Source organism: Hypanus sabinus, chromosome 1 (assembly GCF_030144855.1).
Source record: "Hypanus sabinus isolate sHypSab1 chromosome 1, sHypSab1.hap1, whole genome shotgun sequence".
NCBI classification, from domain to species: Eukaryota; Metazoa; Chordata; class Chondrichthyes; order Myliobatiformes; family Dasyatidae; genus Hypanus; species Hypanus sabinus.
The window spans coordinates 46,977,749-47,001,552 of record NC_082706.1 but is presented as its reverse complement, the minus strand read 5'-3'; the positions used below and the strand labels follow the sequence as shown (position 1 = coordinate 47,001,552).

The window sequence follows — 23,804 nt, the reverse complement described above, 5'->3', positions numbered from 1 at the left end:
CCTATCACACACTCGGGGTGTTGGACACAGTGAATCCCCTCCACACTCTCCTATCACACACTCGGGGGGGGGTTGGACACAGTGAAGCCCCTCCATGATCTCCTATCACACACTCGGGGGGTTGGACACAGTGAATCCCCTCCACACTCTCCTATCACACACTCGGGGGGGTTGGACACAGTGAAGCCCCTCCACACTCTCCTATCACATACTCGGGGGGGTGCTGGACACTGTGAAGCCCCTCCACACTCTCCTATCGCACACTCGGGGGTTTGGACACAGTGAATCCCCTCCACACTCTCCTATCACACACTCGGGGGGGTTGGACACAGTGAAGCCCCTCCACACTCTCCTATCACATACTCGGGGGGGTGCTGGACACTGTGAAGCCCCTCCACACTCTCCTATCACACACTCGGGGGGTTGGACACAGTGAAGCTCCCTCCACACTCTCCTATCACACACTCGGGCGTTGGACACAGTGAAGCCCCTCCACACTCTCCTATCACACACTCGTGGGGTTGGACACAGTGAATCCCCTCCACACTCTCCTATCACACACTCGGGGGGTTTGACATAGTGAAGCTCCCTCCACACTCTCCTATCACACACTCGGGGGGTTGGACACAGTGAATCCCCTCCACTGTCTCCTATCACACAATCGGGGGGTTGGACTCAGTGAAGCTCCCTCCACAATCTCCTATCACACACTCGGGGGGTTTGACACAATGAAGCTCCCTCCACGCACTTTCACACACTGGCATGGTCAGGCACAGTGGCGTGTAGGAAGGGCTGGGTATTGTCCCAGGTTGACGGTTCAGGGTGGCTTACAGAGTGGGAGGAGAGTCGAATGCACTAGTGCGTGGAAGCATTGTTCCTGTGTTAGGTCAGGGATGGGTTAACTGAATTGTTTACTACTAGTGCTGGTGTGTGTGTTCTTTTACAAGAAGTCATGTGTGTGTGTGCCGCCTTGCTCGCTTGGAGAGACACCCGCTGTGCTGGCCCAAGCTGTGGCAACGGGACTTTCCCGCAACCCTAATCAGGCACACACACCGCCCGCCACTTCCTTCCCTCTCTCTCTCTCTCTCTCTCTCTCTCTCTCTCTCTCTCACAGAAACACACTCACACACACACTCTCACACACACACACACACACACACCTGTGTCTCACTGCTGTTCCCGAGCTGTTACCTCGGATGGTAGGATGGTAGGGCTATGGGTGTCACAATAAGAGGTTTGTAGGATAGGTGGGGGGGTGTTAGTGAGCCATCCCACGGGTCCTAGTCCCTGCTCAGAGCATGATCCGTTCCCAGGAAAAGTCTGATCCCAGCCACAGTCTGATCCCAATCATAGTCACATCTTGGGTACGGGCTGATCCCAGGCACATCTGATCCCAGTCACAGTCTGATCCCAATCATAGTCACATCTTGGGTACGGGCTGATCCCAGGCACATCTGATACCAGTCACAGCCTGATTCCAACCGCACTGATCCCAAACACAGTCTCATCCTGGGTACAGACTGATCCTGGGCACAGTCTGATTCCAACCACAGTCAGATCTCAGCTGCAGTCTGATCCCAAACACAGTCTGAATCTAGGCACAGTCTGATCCCAAACACAGTCTGATGGGGAACAGGGCTGGAGATAGTAAAGGAGTGCGGATGTGTGAGCATGGAGGGAGGAAGGGTGGGAGAGAAGGGAGTCAGTCATACCTTGTAGATGTACCATCCCAGTGAGTGTACAGGCACAGTCGGGTTGATGGTGAGAGGCTGTACTAGGCAAGCAGAAGATCCTGCGCTCTCCCTTGTTCTCCACCGTCTCCCTATCTCTCCCCTTCCCTCTCTCTTTCCCATCTCCTTCTGTCCCCACTTTCCCCTCCCTCTTTCTTTCCCTCTCCCTCTCTCCTCTCACTCTCTCTTCCCCCTCTGCCTCTTCCCTCTCTGTTCCCTCCCCCCTTCCAGTGAAATGTACTGCGTAGCGGAGGACTGAGTAGAGTCAGTGTGATCTTTCCCCCAGCCGCTCCGTGGCCATCCGGGACAAGCTGGGGAATTGGTATGGGATCCTTTCCCCCAGCCGCTCCGTGGCCATCCGGGACAAGCTGGGGAATTGGTATGGGATCCTTTCCCCCAGCCGCTCCGTGGCCATCCGGGACAAGCTGGGGAATTGGTATGGGATCCTTTCCCCCAGCCGCTCCGTGGCCATCCGGGACAAGCTGGGGAATTGGTATGGGATCCTTTCCCCCAGCCGCTCCGTGGCCATCCGGGACAAGCTGGGGAATTGGTATGGGATCCTCTTCCTCCAGCCGCTCCGTGGCCATCCGGGACAAGCTGGGGAATTGGTATGGGATCCTTTCCCCCAGCCGCTCCGTGGCCATCCGGGACAAGCTGGGGAATTGGTATGGGATCCTTTCCCCCAGCCGCTCCGTGGCCATCCGGGACAAGCTGGGGAATTGGTATGGGATCCTTTCCCCCAGCCGCTCCGTGGCCATCCGGGACAAGCTGGGGAATTGGTATGGGATCCTCTTCCTCACCCCCTTCACAGTTGTGCTGGGATAATCCTGGGAACGGGTGTTGAATTCTTTCCCTCATCCCATTCCTGGCTGTACTGTGTTAATCCTGGGAATGGGCATGGGATTGATTCTCGAAATGGCCAAGGTGATGCCCGGTTGTACAGTCAGTATTTCAACGTCTGGGGTGGGGGTGTGATGGGCGGAAAGAGGGAGGGAGACAGATGGACGGGAGAGATGGAGACTGGGTCTAAGGAGGGAGAGAGGGAGATAGATGGGAATAATAATAGGCATCTGTTAGTCTCGTGAGACCATGGATTTGTGCCTTGGAAGGTTTCCAGGGTGCAGGCCTGGGCAGGGTTGTATGGGAGACCAGTAGTTGCCCAAGCTGCAAGCCTTCCCCTCTCCACGCCACCGATGTTGTCCAAGGGAAGGGCACTAGGACCCATGCAGCTTGGCACCAGTGTCATCGCAGAGCAATGTGTGGTCAAGTGCCTTGCTCAAGGACACAACACTCTGCCTCAGCTGAGGCTCAAACCAGTGACCTTCAGATCACTAGACCGATGCCTTATCCACTAGGCCATGCACCAACAACATAGATGGGAATAGGGAGGGAGAAAGTGAGGGGGGCAGGATTGATTGAGGGAAAATGGGAGGGGAGAGAGGAAGAGGAAGAGAGAAGGAGGGGGAAGAGGGAGAGGGGTGGGTGATGGTTGAAGGGAGAGAGGGATGTAGGGGAAAAGGATAGAGAAGGGAGGGAGGGTGAGGGAGAGTGGGAGGGAGGGGTTGAGCGAGAGAGGTGTGGAGGAGAGAAGGAGACTGAAGGAGTGTTTGACGGAGGGAGTGGGGAGAGGGTATGGGAGAGAAAATGAGGAAGAGGGGGAAAGGAAAGCAAGATGGAGGGGGAGAAGAGCAGATGAGAGGTAGAGAGGGTGAAGGGAGAAAATGGGTGAGTGAGAAGGGGTGTTGGAGAGGATGGTGTGAGAAGGGTTGAGAGGAAGAGAGGGTGTGGGGACAAGGAAGGAAATGGTGAGAAGAAAGAGAGGAGGGTGCTGGTGAGAGAGGGAGAGAGATAAAGAGAGAGAGAGAGAGAGAGAGGAGTGCTTTTCCTGGAGTGAAGGGGCTGTGGGGTGACCTTTCAGAGACTTAGAATACCTGGGGGGCAGAGATAAGAAATACACTCACCCTATCCCAGGGTTGAGGAGTCTGAACCAGAGGACCAAGTTTGAAGTTGGGGATGTGGAGAGATTTACCTCATTCACCCAGCGGCCGGTCCGTATATGGAACGAAAGACGAGATTAAGTGGTAGGTGCATTCCAAAGGCACTTGGACAGGTCAGTGGATAGGAAGCGTTTAGAGGGATGTGGGCAGGACAAGGGACGTGGGCAGACAATTCCATCGGAGTGGAAGGGGTGAGTCTCATTGTTGTGTGGATTGTGAAACGCTTAACATGAACCCCTCACACACACACAGACGCAGAGACAGACGGACACACACATAGACAGACATACACAGGCAATGTGACCCTCTGGGGGAAGATGGACGTCAGTGGATCTGTCTGTGACCCTCTCTGTCAATACTGTCCTGTCCCCACCCTTCACAATCCTTGCCCTCCCATCTCTCCCCTGCCCTCCCTCTGCCCTACCCCCTCCCTCATCACTCCTCACACCTTCTCTCCTCCCCATCGCGGCAGCGGAGGGGGAGGGGTGGGGTTCTCACTCGCTGCCCTGCCTTCCCGTAAGAGCACAATTGTCAGCGAGAGCGGTTCCCTCACCTGCGTCAGTCGAGCTGAGGTGCGGAGATAGGATGTGCTGTGGTTACCGCATCTGCGTCCTCAGCTTCCTGGGACAGCAGCTTCAGCTTTACTCACAACTGTCAGCCGCTGTCGCGTAGTCAGAGAGACAACTACAACTACTTCAGCTGTAACCCACACTGAACCTAACACCCCTCATCTGTGTGAACCTTCTAGCCCCTACAACCCTCTGTAACCCCGCTGGTCCAAACCAGCCCCATCTCTGTGAACCTTCTAGCCCCTACAACCCTCTGTAACCCCGCTGGTCCAAACCAGCCCCATCTCTGTGATCCTTCTAGCCCCTACAACCCTCTGTAACCCCCACTGGTCCAAACCAGCCCCATCTCTGTGACCCTTCTAACCCCTACAACCCTCTGTAACCCCTTCTGGTCCAAACCAGCCCCCCCCCCATCTCTGTGACCCTTCTAGCCCCTACAACCCTCTGTAACCCCTTCTGGTCCAAACCACCCCCCCCCCATCTCTGTGACCCTTCTAACCCCTACAACCCTCTGTAACCCCGCTGGTCCAAACCAGCCCCCCACCCCCATCTCTGTGACCCTTCTAACCCCTACAACCCTCTGTAACCCCGCTGGTCCAAACCAGCCCCCCACCCCCATCTCTGTGACCCTTCTAGCCCCTACAACCCTCTGTAACCCCCTCTGGTCCAAACCACCCCCATCTCTGTGACCCTTCTAGCCCCTACAACCCTCTGTAACCCCCACTGGTCCAAACCAGCCCCATCTCTGTGACCCTTCTAGCCCCTACAACCCTCTGTAACCCCTTCTGGTCCAAACCACCCCCCCCCCATCTCTGTGACCCTTCTAACCCCTACAACCCTCTGTAACCCCTTCTGGTCCAAACCACCCCCCCCCCATCTCTGTGACCCTTCTAACCCCTACAACCCTCTGTAACCCCCACTGGTCCAAACCAGCCCCATCTGTGTGAACCTTCTAACCCCTACAACCCTCTGTAACCCCCTCTGGTCCAAACCAGCCCCCCCCCCATCTCTGTGACCCTTCTAGCCCCTACAACCCTCTGTAACCCCCACTGGTCCAAACAAGCCCCATCTCTGTGACCCTTCTAACCCCTACAACCCTCTGTAACCCCCACTGGTCCAAACAAGCCCCATCTCTGTGACCCTTCTAACCCCTACAACCCTCTGTAACCCCGCTGGTCCAAACCAGCCCCCCACCCCCATCTCTGTGACCCTTCTAGCCCCTACAACCCTCTGTAACCCCGCTGGTCCAAACCAGCCCCCCACCCCCATCTCTGTGATCCTTCTAGCCCCTACAACCCTCTGTAATCCCCTCTGGTCCAAACCACCCCCCCCCCCATCTCTGTGACCCTTCTAGCCCCTACAACCCTCTGTAACCCCGCTGGTCCAAACCACCCCCATCTCGGTGACCCTTCTAGCCCCTACAACCCTCTGTAACCCCCGCTGGTCCAAACCACCCCCCCCCATCTCTGTGACCCTTCTAGCCCCTACAACCCTCTGTAATCCCCACTGGTCCAAACCACCCCCATCTCTGTGACCCTTCTAGCCCCTACAACCCTCTGTAACCCCCTCTGGTCCAAACCACCCCCATCTCTGTGACCCTTCTAGCCCCTACAACCCTCTGTAACCCCCTCTGGTCCAAACCACCCCCATCTCTGTGACCCTTCTAGCCCCTACAACCCTCTGTAACCCCCTCTGGTCCAAACCACCCCCATCTCTGTGACCTTTCTAGCCCCTACAACCCTCTGTAACCCCCTCTGGTCCAAACCACCCCCATCTCTGTGACCCTTCTAGCCCCTACAACCCTCTGTAACCCCGCTGGTCCAAACCACCCCCATCTCTGTGACCCTTCTAGCCCCTACAACCCTCTGTAACCCCACTGGTCCAAACCACCCCCATCTCGGTGACCCTTCTAGCCCCTACAACCCTCTGTAACCCCACTGGTCCAAACCACCCCCATCTCTGTGACCCTTCTAGCCCCTACAACCCTCTGTAACCCCCTCTGGTCCAAACCACCCCCATCTCTGTGACCCTTCTAGCCCCTACAACCCTCTGTAACCCCCTCTGGTCCAAACTACCCCCATCTCTGTGACCTTTCTAGCCCCTACAACCCTCTGTAACCCCCTCTGGTCCAAACCACCCCCATCTCTGTGACCCTTCTAGCCCCTACAACCCTCTGTAACCCCTTCTGGTCCAAACCACCCCCATCTCTGTGACCCTTCTAGCCCCTACAACCCTCTGTAACCCCCTCTGGTCCAAACCACCCCCATCTCTGTGACCCTTCTAGCCCCTACAACCCTCTGTAACCCCCTCTGGTCCAAACCACCCCCATCTCTGTGACCTTTCTAGCCCCTACAACCCTCTGTAACCCCCTCTGGTCCAAACCACCCCCATCTCTGTGACCCTTCTAGCCCCTACAACCCTCTGTAACCCCCTCTGGTCCAAACCACCCCCATCTCTGTGACCTTTCTAGCCCCTACAACCCTCTGTAACCCCTTCTGGTCCAAACCACCCCCCCCCCATCTCTGTGACCCTTCTAACCCCTACAACCCTCTGTAACCCCTTCTGGTCCAAACCACCCCCATCTCTGTGACCCTTCTAGCCCTACAACCCTCTGTAACCCCTTCTGGTCCAAACCACCCCCATCTCTGTGACCCTTCTAGCCCCTACAACCCTCTGTAACCCCGCTGGTCCAAACCACACCCCCCCCCCCCATCTCTGTGACCCCCTCCCTATCTTTGTAATCACCCTGTGGCCCCAATATTTCTCCCCGTATGTGTGACCCATTACTTTGGACCTTGATTTGGTGGGATGGGAGAGGGGAAGGGATGCAGGGGGATTTACCCTCTCCCTGAGGTTTACCCATGAATCGTTTTGCTCTGCATCAGCATGTGTGATATCACGATGTCCCGTGTGTTCGATATGTTAGTTCTGACCTCTCTGCACACTCTCTCTACCTCACTCTCCCATTGTCCTCCTCTCTCCTCCCCTGCTACCTCCTCCTTCTCTTCCCCTTCCCCTTCTCCTCCTCTTCCCTCCTTCCCCTCCCTGTTCTCCCTTCTCCTTCCCCCACCCCCCCAGACGCCGCTGCACCTGGCCGTGATAACTCGACACGCGGGCCTGACCGCGGTGCTGGTGACGGGCGGTGCCTCTCCGGTGCTACTGGACCGTAATGGGCAGTCAGCCATTCACCTTGCCTGTGAGCATCGCTGCCTCAGCTGTCTGCGCAGCCTCCTGGGCCAGGCCCAGGGCAAGGGCCGGGGGGCCGCTGACCTTGACATCCGCAACTACGAGGGTGAGTCCTCCTACCCATCGGTCCTTCCAACTCCCACCCCCCATAACTCGGTGCCCTCTTGAATTTTACTACATGCTCCATGGGGAGATGTCTCCAGCTGCCTTACCCCATCTACACTCCTCATGACATTGTTTCAGTTGTCCCCCTTCGAGCCAGGGAGAACGAGCCCACCCTGCCTGATTTCTCCTCCACCAACCCTCAATCTCCATCCCAGGGAATTCCCTCTGCAGCCTCTCCTGTGCCACCTTTTCCGTGTCGTGTGGTGACACCAGGGCTGGACGGAGCTGGGACTCGGGGAGGGTGGGGCACAAGCGGAGATCAGGGTGTGGGTGGTCGAGAAGCGGGGGTGTGGGGTGGGACAATGGACTACTGGTGTCAGGAGGGTCTGTAGGATTTTGACCCAAATCTTTGAAGATTCAAAGTCATTTAATTCCATTTCCTGTGCAGAAGTGTAAAAGATAACGAGATAATTGTTACTCCACTTCAGAGGCATCACAAAAAGAAACACAATTGGGTAAAGAAAACAATACTTTAAAAAACACTACCAATACAGTACTGTGCTGTAATGTCTTAGGCACATGTCCAAAAATTCTGTAAAGTGAAGAAGCTTTCAAAAATAATGAAATGTAAAGTTTCAAAATATCAAAAAAATTATCAAGAGCGGTATCTCATTGGATAGCCCCATGTCCCAAAGCCCCATGTCCCAAAGCCCCATTATCTCCAGTCATAACCCAAATATGGCTACTACAGAGAAAACTATTACATTGGCAATAAAACCTTACAGCGAGTTACACAGCAAAAACACAAAATTAAATCAATATTTGGTGTGAGCAAAACTTTAAAACTGCATCAATTCTCTTAGGTACACTGTCGTGCCGTTTTACAAGAAAATCAGCTGGTAGGTTCCAAGCATCTTGGAGAAATTGCCACAGTTCTTCAGCAGACTGTGGCCCCCTGACTTGCGCCTGTCTCTGCAGACAGCCGGGATGACGTTGAGATCAGGATTCCGTGGAGGCTCTACAATCTGATCGGGGAAAGCAGCTGGTTTTGAGTCTGGTGGTTGAGAAGGGAACAGCAGAGGCCCAGGGGAGGTGTGCTCGTGCCCTGAAACATATGGCAGACATAGTCTTCCCTGAGGTAGGAATGTCAAACGCCACATGAGAGCGGTGTCTCAGAAAGGTAGCATCTAACGTTAAGGACCCTCGTCCGCCAGAACATGCCCTTTTTCCATTGTTGCCGTCAGGAAGGAGGTAGCGATGCCTAAAGGCACACACTCAGCGATTCAGGAGCAGCTTCTTTCCCTCCACCATCCAACTCTTAAATAGACATTGAACCCACGAACACCACAGCACTTTCTTGTTATTATTATTTCTGTTTTTGCACTATTTTTAATTTAACTTTGCAGTATCTATATATATATATACTGTAACAGATTTACTTTTTTTCCTATATTATCATGTATTGCATTCTGCTGCTGCTACGTTAACAGATTTCATGACATAGGCCGGCGATATTGAACCTGCTTCTGATTCTGCCATGCTTTAAAGGTTAGGGGGGCGAGTTCGGGGCAAGTTTTTTATAGACAGAGGTCAGTGCCTGGAGTCAGTTACAGGGTCAGGAGTGGAAGCAGGCCACTTGTTGGAGTTTAACTCACACAGTCTGCTGGGGGACCTCAGCAAGTACTTTGATCTCAGCCCGAAGCATCGACTGTTTATTCCTCTCCATCGATGCTGCCTGACCTGCTGAGTTCCTCCGGTATTTTGTGGATGTTATCCAACGCAGAATCTGTCGTGTTGGTGGATTTTGAAGGTTCAAAGGTCCAATTTAATGTCAGCGAAATGTATATAATATACATCCTGAAATGCGTTTCCTTCGCAAGAAAAGGCTTTTGGACAGAGGCAGGAGTGTGAAGGGAATGGAGGGATGCGGATGTTTGGTGTAGATTTCGTAGGATGGCGAGCTGAATGGCCTGTCCAGTGTGGACCTGTTCTGTGTTCTGTCAGCTGCTGAGTTCCTCAGGCAGACGAGCTGTTGTAAGGTTGTAACGAGACCTGTCTGTAGCTTATACCCTGTACCCCTCCTTCTCCTCGGCCACTCCTGGAGCTGTAGGTTTTGTGACCCTGGGTCCCACTCCACCCCCAGCTCTAGGTGTTCCCTGACCCCTGGTTGGCAAACGCCGCTCGTTCCCGGCGGGACTGTGGTTCAGGCGCACTCTCCGACCGTGAGCAGAATCTAATGACATTCGTCACCTTGTCCTATCCCTCACCCAGGTTACTCACCGCTCCACATTGCCGTCAACAACCAGGACCGCGAAATCCTCACCTTCCTGCTGGACCAGGGGGCGGACATTGACGCCGTGGTGAGTGTGGAGTAGGGGTGAAGAGGGAAGAGGCTTCTGTCTAGGGTGATAGGAGAGGGGTGAGCAATGAGGGGGGAGGAGGGTAGTGAGCAAGGAATGAGGGGCAAGGAGAGGGTGAAAGGAGGCCTGTCTGTGGGGAGTGGGAAGGGAGAAAGCGATCTGTCTATTTGTAGTGAGAAGGAGAAGGGAGAGGGGGAGAGGGGGGTGTCTGTGGGGAGTGAGAAGGGGAGAGGGGGTGTCTGTGGGGAGTGAGAAGGGGAGAGGGGGTGTCTGTGGGGAGTGAGAAGGGGAGAGGGGGTGTCTGTGGGGAGTGAGAAGGGGAGAGGGGGTGTCTGTGGGGAGTGAGAAGGGGAGAGGAGGGTGTCTGTGGGGAGTAAGAAGGGGAGAGGGGGTGTCTGTGGGGAGTGAGAAGGGGAGAGGGGGGTGTCTGTGGGGAGTAAGGAGTGAGAAGGGGAGAGGGGGGTGACTGTGGGGAGTGAGAAGGGGAGAAGGGGGTGTCTGTGGGGAGTGAGAAGGGGAGTGGGGGTGTCTGTGGGGAGTAAGGAGTGAGAAGGGGAGAGGGGGTGACTGTGGGGAGTGAGAAGGGGAGAAGGGGGTGTCTGTGGGGAGTGAGAAGGGGAGTGGGGGTGTCTGTGGGGAGTAAGGAGTGAGAAGGGGAGAGGGGGTGACTGTGGGGAGTGAGAAGGGGAGAAGGGGGTGTCTGTGGGGAGTGAGAAGGGGAGTGGGGGTGTCTGTGGGGAGTAAGGAGTGAGAAGGGGAGAGGGGGTGACTGTGGGGAGTGAGAAGGGGAGAAGGGGGTGTCTGTGGGGAGTGAGAAGGGGAGAGGGGGTGTCTGTGGGGAGTAAGGAGTGAGAAGGGGAGAGGGGGGTGACTGTGGGGAGTGAGAAGGGGAGAAGGGGGTGTCTGTGGGGAGTGAGAAGGGGAGAGGGGGGTGTCTGTGGGGAGTAAGGAGTGAGAAGGGGAGAGGGGGTGTCTGGGGAGTGAGAAGGGGAGAGGGGGGTGTCTGTGGGGAGTAAGGAGTGAGAAGGGGAGAGGGGGTGTCTGGGGAGTGAGAAGGGGAGAGGGGGTGTCTGTGGGGAGTGAGAAGGGGAGAGGGGGTGTCTGTGGGGAGTGAGAAGGGGAGAGGGGGGTGTCTGTAGGGAGTAAGGAGTGAGAAGGGGAGAGGGGGTGTCTGTGGGGAGTGAGAAGGGGAGAGGGGGGTGTCTGTGGGGAGTAAGAAGGGGAGAGGGGGTGTCTGTGGGGAGTGAGAAGGGGAGAGGGGGGTGTCTGTGGGAAGTAAGGAGTGAGAAGGGGAGAGGGGTGTCTGGGGAGTGAGAAGGGATAGGGGAGAGGGGGGTGTCTGTGGGGAGTGAGAAGGGGAGAGGGGGGGTGTCTGTGGGGAGTAAGGAGTGAGAAGGGGAGAGGGGGTGTTTGTGGGGAGTGAGAAGGGGAGAAGGGGGTGTCTGTGGGGAGTGAGAGGGGAGAGGGGGGTGTCTGTGGGGAGTAAGGAGTGAGAAGGGGCGAGGAGGTGTCTGGGGAGTGAGAAGGGACAGGGGGAAAGGGGGTGTCTGTGGGGAGTGAGGAGTGAGAAGGGGAGAGGGGGTGTCTGGGGAGTGAGAAGGGGAGAAGGGGGTGTCTGTGGGGAGTGAGAGGGGGAGAGGGGGGTGTCTGTGGGGAGTAAGGAGTGAGAAGGGGAGAGGGGGTGTCTGTGGGGAGTGAGAAGGGGAGAAGGGGGTGTCTGTGGGGAGTGAGAGGGGAGAGGGGGGTGTCTGTGGGAAGTAAGGAGTGAGAAGGGGAGAGGGGTGTCTGGGGAGTGAGAAGGGATAGGGGAGAGGGGGGTGTCTGTGGGGAGTGAGAAGGGGAGAGGGGGGTGTCTGTGGGGAGTAAGGAGTGAGAAGGGGAGAGGGGGTGACTGTGGGGAGTGAGAAGGGGAGAAGGGGGTGTCTGTGGGGAGTGAGAAGGGGAGTGGGGGTGTCTGTGGGGAGTAAGGAGTGAGAAGGGGAGAGGGGGTGACTGTGGGGAGTGAGAAGGGGAGAAGGGGGTGTCTGTGGGGAGTGAGAAGGGGAGTGGGGGTGTCTGTGGGGAGTAAGGAGTGAGAAGGGGAGAGGGGGTGACTGTGGGGAGTGAGAAGGGGAGAAGGGGGTGTCTGTGGGGAGTGAGAAGGGGAGAGGGGGTGTCTGTGGGGAGTAAGGAGTGAGAAGGGGAGAGGGGGGTGACTGTGGGGAGTGAGAAGGGGAGAAGGGGGTGTCTGTGGGGAGTGAGAAGGGGAGAGGGGGGTGTCTGTGGGGAGTAAGGAGTGAGAAGGGGAGAGGGGGTGTCTGGGGAGTGAGAAGGGGAGAGGGGGGTGTCTGTGGGGAGTAAGGAGTGAGAAGGGGAGAGGGGGTGTCTGGGGAGTGAGAAGGGGAGAGGGGGGTGTCTGTGGGGAGTGAGAAGGGGAGAGGGGGTGTCTGTGGGGAGTGAGAAGGGGAGAGGGGGGTGTCTGTAGGGAGTAAGGAGTGAGAAGGGGAGAGGGGGTGTCTGTGGGGAGTGAGAAGGGGAGAGGGGGGTGTCTGTGGGGAGTAAGAAGGGGAGAGGGGGTGTCTGTGGGGAGTGAGAAGGGGAGAGGGGGGTGTCTGTGGGAAGTAAGGAGTGAGAAGGGGAGAGGGGTGTCTGGGGAGTGAGAAGGGATAGGGGAGAGGGGGGTGTCTGTGGGGAGTGAGAAGGGGAGAGGGGGGGTGTCTGTGGGGAGTAAGGAGTGAGAAGGGGAGAGGGGGTGTTTGTGGGGAGTGAGAAGGGGAGAAGGGGGTGTCTGTGGGGAGTGAGAGGGGAGAGGGGGGTGTCTGTGGGGAGTAAGGAGTGAGAAGGGGCGAGGAGGTGTCTGGGGAGTGAGAAGGGACAGGGGGAAAGGGGGTGTCTGTGGGGAGTGAGGAGTGAGAAGGGGAGAGGGGGTGTCTGGGGAGTGAGAAGGGGAGAAGGGGGTGTCTGTGGGGAGTGAGAGGGGGAGAGGGGGGTGTCTGTGGGGAGTAAGGAGTGAGAAGGGGAGAGGGGGTGTCTGTGGGGAGTGAGAAGGGGAGAAGGGGGTGTCTGTGGGGAGTGAGAGGGGAGAGGGGGGTGTCTGTGGGAAGTAAGGAGTGAGAAGGGGAGAGGGGTGTCTGGGGAGTGAGAAGGGATAGGGGAGAGGGGGGTGTCTGTGGGGAGTGAGAAGGGGAGAGGGGGGTGTCTGTGGGGAGTAAGGAGTGAGAAGGGGAGAGGGGGTGTCTGTGGGGAGTGAGAAGGGGAGAGGGGGGTGTCTGTGGGGAGTAAGAAGTGAGAAGGGGAGAGGGGGTGTCTGTGGGGAGTGAGAGGGGAGAGGGGGGTGTCTGTGGGGAGTAAGGAGTGAGAAGGGGAGAGGGGGTGTCTGGGGAGTGAGAAGGGAGAGGGGGTGTCTGTGGGGAGTGAGGAGTGAGAAGGGGAGAGGGGGTGTCTGGGGAGTGAGAAGGGGAGAAGGGGGTGTCTGTGGGGAGTGAGAGGGGGAGAGGGGGGTGTCTGTGGGGAGTAAGGAGTGAGAAGTGGAGAGGGGGTGTCTGTGGGGAGTAAGGAGTGAGAAGGGAAGAGGGAGTGTCTGGGGAGTGAGAAGGGACGGGGGAGAGGGGGTGTCTGTGGGGAGTAAGGAGTGAGAAGGGGAGAGGGAGTGTCTGGGGAGTGAGAAGGGACGGGGGAGAGGGGGTGTCTGTGGGGAGTGAGAAGGGGAGAAGGGGGTGTCTGTGGGGAGTGAGGGGGGAGAGGGGGGTGTCTGTGGGGAGTAAGGAGTGAGAAGGGGAGAGGGGGTGTCTGTGGGAAGTAAGGAGTGAGAAGGGGAGAGGGGGTGTCTGGGGAGTGAGAAGGGACGGGGAGAGGGGGTGTCTGTGGGGAGTAAGGAGTGAGAAGGGGAGAGGGGGTGTCTGGGGAGTGAGGAGAAGGGAGGGGAGAGGAGATATCTGTGCTCTGCACCGGTCCCCTCATCTCCGGGACATTAAGAATGTCTGGGACGTGCTGATCTGATCTGGAAAGGGTTGCCTGGATTTGGAAGGTCAGGATTTGGGAGTGAGCACGATTCCATGGAGATCTCCCTGCTCAGTGCCATTCTGCCCGTTTTTAGGACATTAAGAGTGGCCGGACTGCACTGATTCACGCCGTGGAGAACAATTGCCGGGACCTGGTGCAACTGTTGTTAGAGGTGAGAGGAGCGATTACCTGATTGCCCATCAAAGACTGACTGATCGCGGCCGGATAAGGGAACCACCCCTCACTCTTACACGCAGAGCTCCCTCTTCATAACTCTATCCTCACTTCCTCACTCCTCGCCGCTGCACAGCTTGTCCCACACTGCCTCTCCTTCTGGCCTCTGTCTTCAACCGTCCATTCTTCACCCCCACCCGCCATCTGCCCTCTTCCTCACCTCGGCTCTCAGCCCACCTTTGTTCATCCCACTTATCTCCCCTCCCTCTTCAGTCATTCTCTCTGTCTTCTGCCCCTCTCTGCCCCTCCTACGGTTTTTTTACGTGGTCAGCTGTGGAATAACATCTTCTCCCTCCTCTCACTGCCCCTCTTTACTCACCTCTCCAACCCCTCAACCCTCCCACCTTACCTCCTCTCCCTTCCTCTTCTCCCATTCCTTCCCCTGCCTCTGCATTCTTCCTGTACCCATCCACTTTTCCGCCTGCCCTGAACCCCCACCTACCCTGCAGCATGGAGCCAGCGTGAACCTGCAGACATACTCGGGGAACACGGCTCTGCACTCAGCCAGCGGCCGGGGACTAATGGACATCGTCAAGGTGTTGCTGAAGAACGGGGCCGACACCAGCATTAAGAACTGTCACAACGACACCTCCCTCACAGTGGCCAAGAACAAGAAGGTGTGGATACCCATACAACCCAGAAACACCCGGCCTGCACACATGCAGACCCATGCATGCATGCAGACACACACACACACACACACACACACACACACACACACACACACACACACACACACACACACACACACACACACACACACACACACACACACACACACACACACACCATTCAGAGCTGGTGAAGGTGTGTTTGGGGATCAGGGGTGATATCTGAGAGTAGGAGTTGTGTCAATGGCCGAGGTGAGTTAGAATTCAGGTCAGGGGTCAGTGAGGTGGGGCTGGTTTGTTGGTTGGGGTTAAGTCAGAAGAGTGTGGTGGAGGCTGGTTTGTGGGGCTTGGGTCAGGGGTCAACATGGTGGGAGCTGGTTTGTTGGGTTGGGTCAGGGGTCAGTGTGGTGGGGGTTTTGTTTGTTGGGTTGGGTCAGGGGGCAGTGTGGTGGGGATTGGTTGGTTGGGTTGGGTCAGGGGTCAGTGTGGTGGGGGTTGGTTTGTTGGGTTGGGTCAGGGGTCAGTGTGGTGGGGATTGGTTGGTTGGGTTGGGTCAGGGGTCAGTGTGGTGGGGGTTGGTTGGTTGGGTTGGGTCAGGGGTCAGTGTGGTGGAGGCTGGTTTGTGGGGCTTGGGTCAGGGTTCAGTGTGGTGGGGTTTTGTTGGTTGGGTTGGGTCAGGGGTTAGTGTGGTGGGGGTTGGTTGGTTGGGTTGGGTCAGGGGTCAGTGTGGTGGGGTTGGTTTGTTGGGTTGGGTCAGGGGTCAGTGTGGTGGGGATTGGTTGGTTGGGTTGGGTCAGGGGTCAGTGTAGTGGGGGTTTGTTGGTTGGGTTGGGTCAGGGGTCAGTGTGTTGGGGATTTGTTGGTTGGGTTGGGTCAGGGGTCAGTGTGGTGGGGATTGGTTGGTTGGGTTGGGTCAAGGGTCAGTGTGGTGGGGTTTTGTTGGTTGGGTGGGTCAGGGGTCAGTGTGGCGGGGGTTTGTTGGTTGGGTTGGGTCAGGGGTCAGTGTGTTGGGGATTTGTTGGTTGGGTTGGGTCAGGGGTCAGTGTGGTGGGGGTTGGTTGGTTGGGTTGGGTCAGGGGTCAGTGTGGTGGAGGCTGGTTTGTGGGGCTTGGGTCAGGGTTCAGTGTGGTGGGGTTTTGTTGGTTGGGTTGGGTCAGGGGTTAGTGTGGTGGGGGTTGGTTGGTTGGGTTGGGTCAGGGGTCAGTGTGGTGGGGTTGGTTTGTTGGGTTGGGTCAGGGGTCAGTGTGGTGGGGATTGGTTGGTTGGGTTGGGTCAGGGGTCAGTGTAGTGGGGGTTTGTTGGTTGGGTTGGGTCAGGGGTCAGTGTGTTGGGGATTTGTTGGTTGGGTTGGGTCAGGGGTCAGTGTGGTGGGGATTGGTTGGTTGGGTTGGGTCAAGGGTCAGTGTGGTGGGGTTTTGTTGGTTGGGTGGGTCAGGGGTCAGTGTGGCGGGGGTTTGTTGGTTGGGTTGGGTCAGGGGTCAGTGTGTTGGGGATTTGTTGGTTGGGTTGGGTCAGGGGTCAGTGTGGTGGGGATTGGTTGGTTGGGTTGGGTCAGGGGTCAGTGTGGTGGGGGTCGGTTGGTTGGGTTGGGTCAGGGGTCAGAGTGATGTTGGCAGAGGTCCTAGCTGGGGCTTGAGTTTCAGAGGGAGGGAGGTCAGAGATCGGGCACTAGAACAACCAATTAAAGGTCAGGGATGGTGAAGTTGGGTATGCGTTCAGGGCTCAGCCTTAGATGACACAACTTCCACCTCACTGTGCCTTCTGACTTCTCCCTAGGTAGTCGATGTACTGAGGGGTAAGGCAAGCCGCCTCCCCTCGCAGCCGGGCTCCATCCCAATGGGGACCAGTGAATCGAGTGCACCCTCCTCACCAAATAAATCCCCAGTTGAGGGGGCAACAGGTCAGTGAGGGAAGAGGGAGCAGGAGGAGATGATGGGATTGGGAGGGAGAAGGAGCAGGGAAGGAGGCTTTGTGGCCAAGCTTACAGATGATGCAAAGATAGGTGGAGGCACAGGTAGAGGTGAGGAAGCAGAGAGCCCGCAGAAGGGATTAGACAGATTTGAGGAATAAGCAAAGAAGCGGCAGATGGAATACCGTGTAGGGAAGTGTACAGTCATGCACCTTGGTAGAAGGAACAAAGACATAGACCACATTCTGAACAGGGAGAAAGTTAAAAAATCAGAAGGTGCAAAGATCCTTGGTAGTCCATGTGCAAAATTCTCTAAAGGTTCACTTACAGTCTGAAACAGCAGTAAGAAAGGCAAATGCAACTGAAGCATTCATTTCTCGAGGATGTAATGCTGAGGTTTTTTAAGGCATTGGTCAAACCGCACTTGGAGTAAGTTTCAGGATCGTTATCTTAGAAAAAATGTGCTGGCTTTTCAGAGGGCCCAGAGGAGGTTCATGAGAATGATCCCAGAACTGAAAGAGTTAATGTAGGAGGAATGTTTCATGGCTCTGGGCCTGTACTCCTTGGAATTTAGAATAGGGGAGTGTGGATCTCACTGAAACCTATGGAATGTTGGAAGGTCTCAGTAGAGTGGCTGTGGAGGGCATGCTTCCTGTGGTGGGGGAGTCTAGGACCAGAGGTCACAGTGTGAGAACTGAGGGACATCCATTTAGAACAGTATGAGGAGGAATTTCTTTAGCAGAAGGTGGTGAATCTGTGGAATTCACTGCCACCGATGGCTGTGGAGGCCAAGTCATTGAGTATATTTAAAATGGATGTTGATAGGCTCTTGATTTACAGGACATCAAAGGTTGCAGGAAGAAGGCAAGAAAATGGGGCTGAGAGAGAAAAATAAATCAGCCATGATGAATTGTCGGAGCAGGCTAAATCAGTGGAATGGACTGGTGTCCATCGGGTATCCTGTCATAGTCTGAAGCCACTGGAACAGAATTGGAGTGGGGTAGGGAAGGGGAGAGGGTGTATGAGGAGAGAGAGGGGAAGGAGACGTTGGAGGGAGGGGATGGGGAAGGAGGAATGAGGATGGAGAAGATGGGAAGAGTTTCAGAAAGAGAAGAATGAGAGGGGTTGTAGGTTGGGAGGTGGGAGGAGGGAGTTGGGGTAGAGAGAGGGTGGGAGGAAGGGGTTGAGGGATGGACAATAGGTGAGAGGGCTGTGGGTAATGGAGGGCTTTGAGGGTGAGGCGGAGCTTGTGAAAGGAGTTTGAGGGAGGGAAAGGGGGTGGGAGGAGGGGGCTGTGTTTGAAGGAGAGGAGGTGGGTGGAGGGGTTTGAGGGTGAGGTGAGATTATGGGTGTTGAGCATGATTGAAGGAGTTTGAGGGGGACACTGGTTTGTGTGGGGAGCAAACAGACATTATCTACAGGTCCACTGCCCCTTAAAAGTGGCCACACTTGTAGACAGGGTGGTAGGAAGTTGTGCTGCTCCTTGCACTGGGGCTTTGAGTATAAAGATCAGAAAGAATCTTTGCTGTTGTATAAAATTTTGGACAGGCTGCATGGAGTCTTGTGTGCAGATCTAGTTGCCCCATCACACCAAGGGTGTGGGGGCTTTAGAGAGGGTGCAGAATTGGCTCACCAGGAACTGCTATAAGGAGAGACCTGGGTTGTTTCCTCTAGAGAACCAGAGGCTGACGTGAGATCCAGTAGAGGTTTATAAGATTATACGGTGCTGAACAGAAAAGTCTTCGGCTTAGGTGCTTAGGACATTTGCACAGTACTGTACTTGTCAACATGGAGTGCAGAGTGAGTCTGCAGATCCAGCAGGAGCAAAGGCTGCTGCAATGGTGGGTGTGGAGCACTGTCAGAGTGTTGGACAGGCGGGAGAGAAGGAGTGCCAGGCGCAGGAGGTAACGTGACTGTAGATTCACCTAGCCAAGGACATTTTATTTCAAACAACTGGTTTATTGATAATGACAGAATGTCTCTCTGTTGTTACCTGCTCCCTTCTCTTCCCCTTTTCCCAACCATGATTCCCCTCTCCCTGCTCCCTTCCACTCTCAGTCCACAACAGTGACCCATATAAGAATCAGGTTTATCATCACTCACATGGGTCATGAAGTTGTTTTTTTTTTGTGTGGCTGCAGAACTCTGCAATATATAAAATTACAATAATACTGTGCAAAGGTCATCTAACCTGAGACTTTTGCTCCATACTGTATGAGGCAGAGAGAGAACAGATAAACAGTACCTTTTACACCTGGGTGGAAGTGGCCAACACCACAGAGCCTGCACTTAAGGTGAGAGGGCGTAGGTTGAAGGGAGATTATTTTTCACGGAGATCAGTGGGTGACTGAAATTGGCAGCCAGGGGTGGTGGAGACAGATATGACATGCATCAAAGAGGCTGTCAGATAGGTTTCTGGATGTTCAGGGAATGGCAGGATATGGGCAGAGTACATACAGAAGGGATTGACATCATGTTTGGCACAGACATGATGGGCCAAATGGCCTGTTCCTCTACTGTACTGCTCTTTGTTCTATGTTCTCTATTCAGTCTCACGTGTACCATGATCCATGTTCTCTATTCTCCCACAGGTTCCAGCCCAGCTTCTCCCTGTAGGCCCCGTCCCCCCTCAGGATCGTCCCCCATCGCGCTCGGCCTGCCTGGGAGTCCGAGCCCCAGGGCTGGGGAAGGTGGCCCCAGCAAACTCTGGACACTGCCAGTGGTGGATGGACTGCCCCCTCCCACTACACTCTTGACTGGGGTCTACCTGCCGAGCCAGGCCTGGGGCCTCACTGGGGCTGGGGCCTGTGAGGGACTTCGCTCCGCCCATCCACAGGAGCATTCATGGGGTGACGAGCCTGGGAGAGCTCACGCGGGTGTGGTTTGGACTGCACACCGTTCTGAGCCTGGAGGGAGCTGCACAGGGAGGCCGGGTTGCTGACCAGGCCCAGGAAGCAGGGGGGAATATTTCACAGTCCAGCCCCACCCCACTCGTTAGGCCGAGGAGGAAGCTGCTTTAGACAGGGGCCCCATGCTCCCACAGGGCAAACAGCAATATGAAGAGGCAGTGGCTTTGAGTATTTTCCCCCACCTTGACCCAACACACTCCCCTCCCTGGCCAGGGTTGGCCTCACTCACTGACTCTGTAAATCAGGCCTTGAGGTGCAACAGGAAGCAGGCCTTTGATACAATGTTAGCTGTTCACACCCCTCCTGTTCAGTTCTTTCCCACCCACCCCTGACCCCGATGCTGAACCCTCGTCCACTCACGGGGGTGGGGAGGATTTCTGGTGGCTGATTCCCTAATGCTGCACTTCGGTGGGGAGAATGCAAGGAAAATCTTGCTGGTCGCAGGGAGAACATGGAAATTCCACACTGACAGAGGAAGCACTAAACAGCCAAATCGCACCTGCCAGACCCAGGTCTTCTGTCGGCATGAGATGAACATCGTGTCCAAGGAACGGCGGTAAATCAGGAATTGGAGGGAACACAGTGGGTCTGCCCCGTGACGTGGGGGAGCATGTGGAACTGGAGGGGATGGTGGTCCCAGGAACATGTGTTTCTGACCCTGCCTCGACACCCTGATGGGCCTCAGTCCAGGTCCTGAGGGAGGTGCCTGGTGACGGAGTTGCTATGTTCATCTCCCAGAGCCGCGCACATTGGCAGACGTTTGGAGAGTGGTTCACATCATTGCATTATTGATAATGTCCAGGAAATGGAATATGGATACTGCACTCATCAAGAGGAAAGTGTCCAAAACTGTAAATAATGTTGTAGCAGAAAAAATTAAAGATTAATATTATCGTGCACATGGTGTGTGATAGGGATCCCATTTTTAACCTGTTGTACTGCTCTGAAAAGGTGATGAGTGTGTGTGTCTAATGGGATCTGTGACTCTATGTGTGTGCGCATATGTGTGTATGTGTGTGTGTGTGTGTCTCTGTGTGTGTGTGTGTGTGTGTTGTAATGGGGACCTGTAACTGTCGTGTATGTGTGAGTGTGCGTGCGTGCGTGCGTGTGTGTGTCTCTGTGTGTCTGTGTGAGTGTGTGTGTGTGTGTGTGTTGTAATGGGGACCTGTAACTGTCGTGTATGTGTGAGTGTGCGTGCGTGTGTGTGTCTGTGTGTGTTGTAATGGGGACCTATGACCATGGTGTGTGTGCGTGTTGTAATGGGGACCTGTAACTCTCCTATGGAAGTCCGGAGAGCATTACATACTGTGACAGGTCACTGTTTAGGGGAATCTGCAACTCGGAGTGGGATGTTCAACAACAGTTGTACCAGGGACTGTTCCGGAAGATCATTGCAAAGATCCTTGGAAAGTGTCCTGACATCACCAGCCAAGTTGCACATGAGCTTATCAGTGAGTAGTCACAATCCCACCACACGGTGCCGGGCAGTGTCCAACTCCCACAGGAGAGAGTCCATCACCCAGTTCCCCAGCAAAATCCTGGGACTCACTGCAGACCAGGAACCCACCAGACCGGCAGCAGAAACACTGTGATTCCAAGAACAGGATCCCAGAGAGAGTGGATCACCCCCTGATATCCCAGTACCTTTCCCGAGATCCCACAGGGAGTGGCTCACCCCCTGATATCCCAGCACCTTTCCCGGGATCCCACAGAGAGTGACTCACACTCTGATATCCCAGTACCTTTCCCGGGATCCCACAGAGAGTGACTCACACCCTGATATCCCAGTACCTTTCCCGAGATCCAACAGAGAGTGACTCACACCCTGATATCCCAGTACCTTTCCCGAAATCCCACAGAGAGTGGATCACCCCCTGATATCCCAGTACCTTTCCCGAAATCCCACAGAGAGTGGATCACCCCCTGATATCCCAGTACCTGTCCTGAGATCCCACAGAGAGTGACTCACACCCTGATATCCCAGTACCTTTCCCGAGATCCCACAGAGAGTGGATCACCCCCTGATATCCCAGTACCTTTCCCGAAATCCCACAGAGAGTGGATCACCCCCTGATATCCCAGTACCTGTCCTGAGATCCCACAGAGAGTGACTCACACCCTGATATCCCAGTACCTTTCCCGAGATCCCACAGGGAGTGGCTCACCCCCTGATATCCCAGTACCTTTCCCGAGATCCCACAGAGAGTGGATCACCCCCTGATATCCCAGTGCCTTTCCCGAGATCCCACAGAGTGGATCACCCCTGATATCCCACTACCTTTCCCGAGATCCCACAGAGAGTGACTCACACCCTGATATCCCAGTACCTTTCCCGAGATCCAACAGAGAGTGACTCACACCCTGATATCCTAGTACCTTTCCCGGGATCCCACAGAGAGTGACTCACACCCTGATATCCCAGTACCTTTCCCGGGATCCCACAGAGAGTGACTCACCCCCTGATATCCCAGTACCTTTCCGGAGATACCACAGAGAGTGACTCACCCCCTGATATCCCAGTACCTTTCCCGAGATCCCACAGAGAGTGACTCACCCCCTGATATCCCAGTACCTTTCCCGAGATCCCACAGAGAGTGACTCACCCACTGATATCCCAGCACCTTTCCCGAGATCCCACAGAGAGTGACTCACCCCCTGATATCCCAGTACCTTTCCCGAGATCCCACAGAGAGTGACTCACCCCCTGATATCCCAGCACCTTTCCCGAGATCCCACAGAGAGTGGATCACCCCCTGATATCCCAGCACCTTTCCCGGGATCCCACAGAGAGTGACTCACCCCCTGATATCCCAGTACCTTTCCCGAGATCACACAGGGAGTGACTCACCCCCTGATATCCCAGTACCTTTCCCGAGATCCCACAGAGAGTGGATCACCCCCTGATATCCCAGTACCTTTCCCGAGATCCCACAGAGAGTGGATCACCCCCTGATATCCCAGTACCTGTCCTGAGATCCCACAGAGAGTGACTCACACCCTGATATCCCAGTACCTTTCCCGAGATCCCACAGGGAGTGGCTCACCCCCTGATATCCCAGTACCTTTCCCGAGATCCCACAGAGAGTGGATCACCCCCTGATATCCCAGTACCTTTCCCGAGATCCCACAGAGAGTGGATCACCCCCTGATATCCCACTACCTTTCCCGAGATCCCACAGAGAGTGACTCACCCCCTGATATCCCAGAACCTTTCCCGAGATCCCACAGAGAGAGACTCACCCCCTGATATCCCAGTACCTTTCCCGAGATCCCACAGTGACTCACCCCTGATATTCCAGCACCTTTCCCGAGATCCCAGAGAGAGTGGCTCACCCCTGATATCCCAGTATCTTTCCCGAGATCCCACAGAGAGTGACTCACCCCCGATATCCCAGCACCTTTCCCGGGATCCCACAGAGTGACTCACCCCCTGATATCCCAGTACATTTCCCGAGATCCCACAGAGAGTGACTCACACCCTGATATCCCAGTACATTTCCCGAGATCCCACAGAGAGTGACTCACCCCCTGATATCCCAGCACCTTTCCCGAGATCCCACAGAGAGTGACTCACCCCTTGATATCCCAGCACCTTTCCCGAGATCCCACAGTGACTCACCCCCTGATATCCCAGCACCTTTCCCGAGATCCCACAGAGAGTGACTCACCCCCTGATATCCCAGTACCTTTCCCGAGATCGCACAGAGAGTGACTCACCCCCTGATATCCCAGTACCTTTCCCGAGGTCCCACAGAGAGTGGCTCACCCCCTGATATCCCAGTACCTTTCCCGAGGTCCCACAGAGAGTGGATCACCCCCTGATATCCCAGTACCTTTCCGGAGATCCCACAGAGAGTGACTCACCCCCTGATATCCCAGCACCTTTCCCGAGATCCCGCAGAGAGTGGCTCACCCCCTGATATCCCAGCACCTTTCCCGAGATCCCACAGAGAGTGACTCACCCCCTGTTATCTCAGCACCTTTCCCGAGATCCCACAGAGAGTGACTCACCCCCTATATCCCAGCACCTTTCCCGAGATCCCACAGAGAGTGACTCACCCCCTGATATCCCAGTACATTTCCCGAGATCCCACAGAGAGTGGCTCACCCCCTGATATCCCAGCACCTTTCCCGAACTCCCACAGAGAGTGGATCACCCCCTGATATCCCAGTACCTTTCCGGAGATCCCACAGAGAGTGACTCACCCCCTGA

The 23,804-nt window shown here is 55.6% G+C and overlaps 1 protein-coding gene across 1 annotated transcript in view; it reads left to right on the top strand.

Annotated features, from left to right (window-relative positions):
* The window catches only part of bcl3 (BCL3 transcription coactivator), a 71,619-nt gene extending 51,129 nt beyond the window's left edge, over positions 1-20,490 (top strand). The window contains exons 4-9 of the mRNA XM_059968851.1: positions 7,375-7,588; positions 9,859-9,947; positions 14,023-14,100; positions 14,612-14,779; positions 16,550-16,673; positions 19,274-20,490. Coding sequence (XP_059824834.1) covers positions 7,375-7,588; positions 9,859-9,947; positions 14,023-14,100; positions 14,612-14,779; positions 16,550-16,673; positions 19,274-19,623 — 1,023 coding nt within the window. The 3' untranslated portion in view covers positions 19,624-20,490. The remainder of the gene's footprint in view (positions 1-7,374; positions 7,589-9,858; positions 9,948-14,022; positions 14,101-14,611; positions 14,780-16,549; positions 16,674-19,273) is intronic.
* The last annotated feature ends 3,314 nt before the right edge of the window (positions 20,491-23,804 follow it).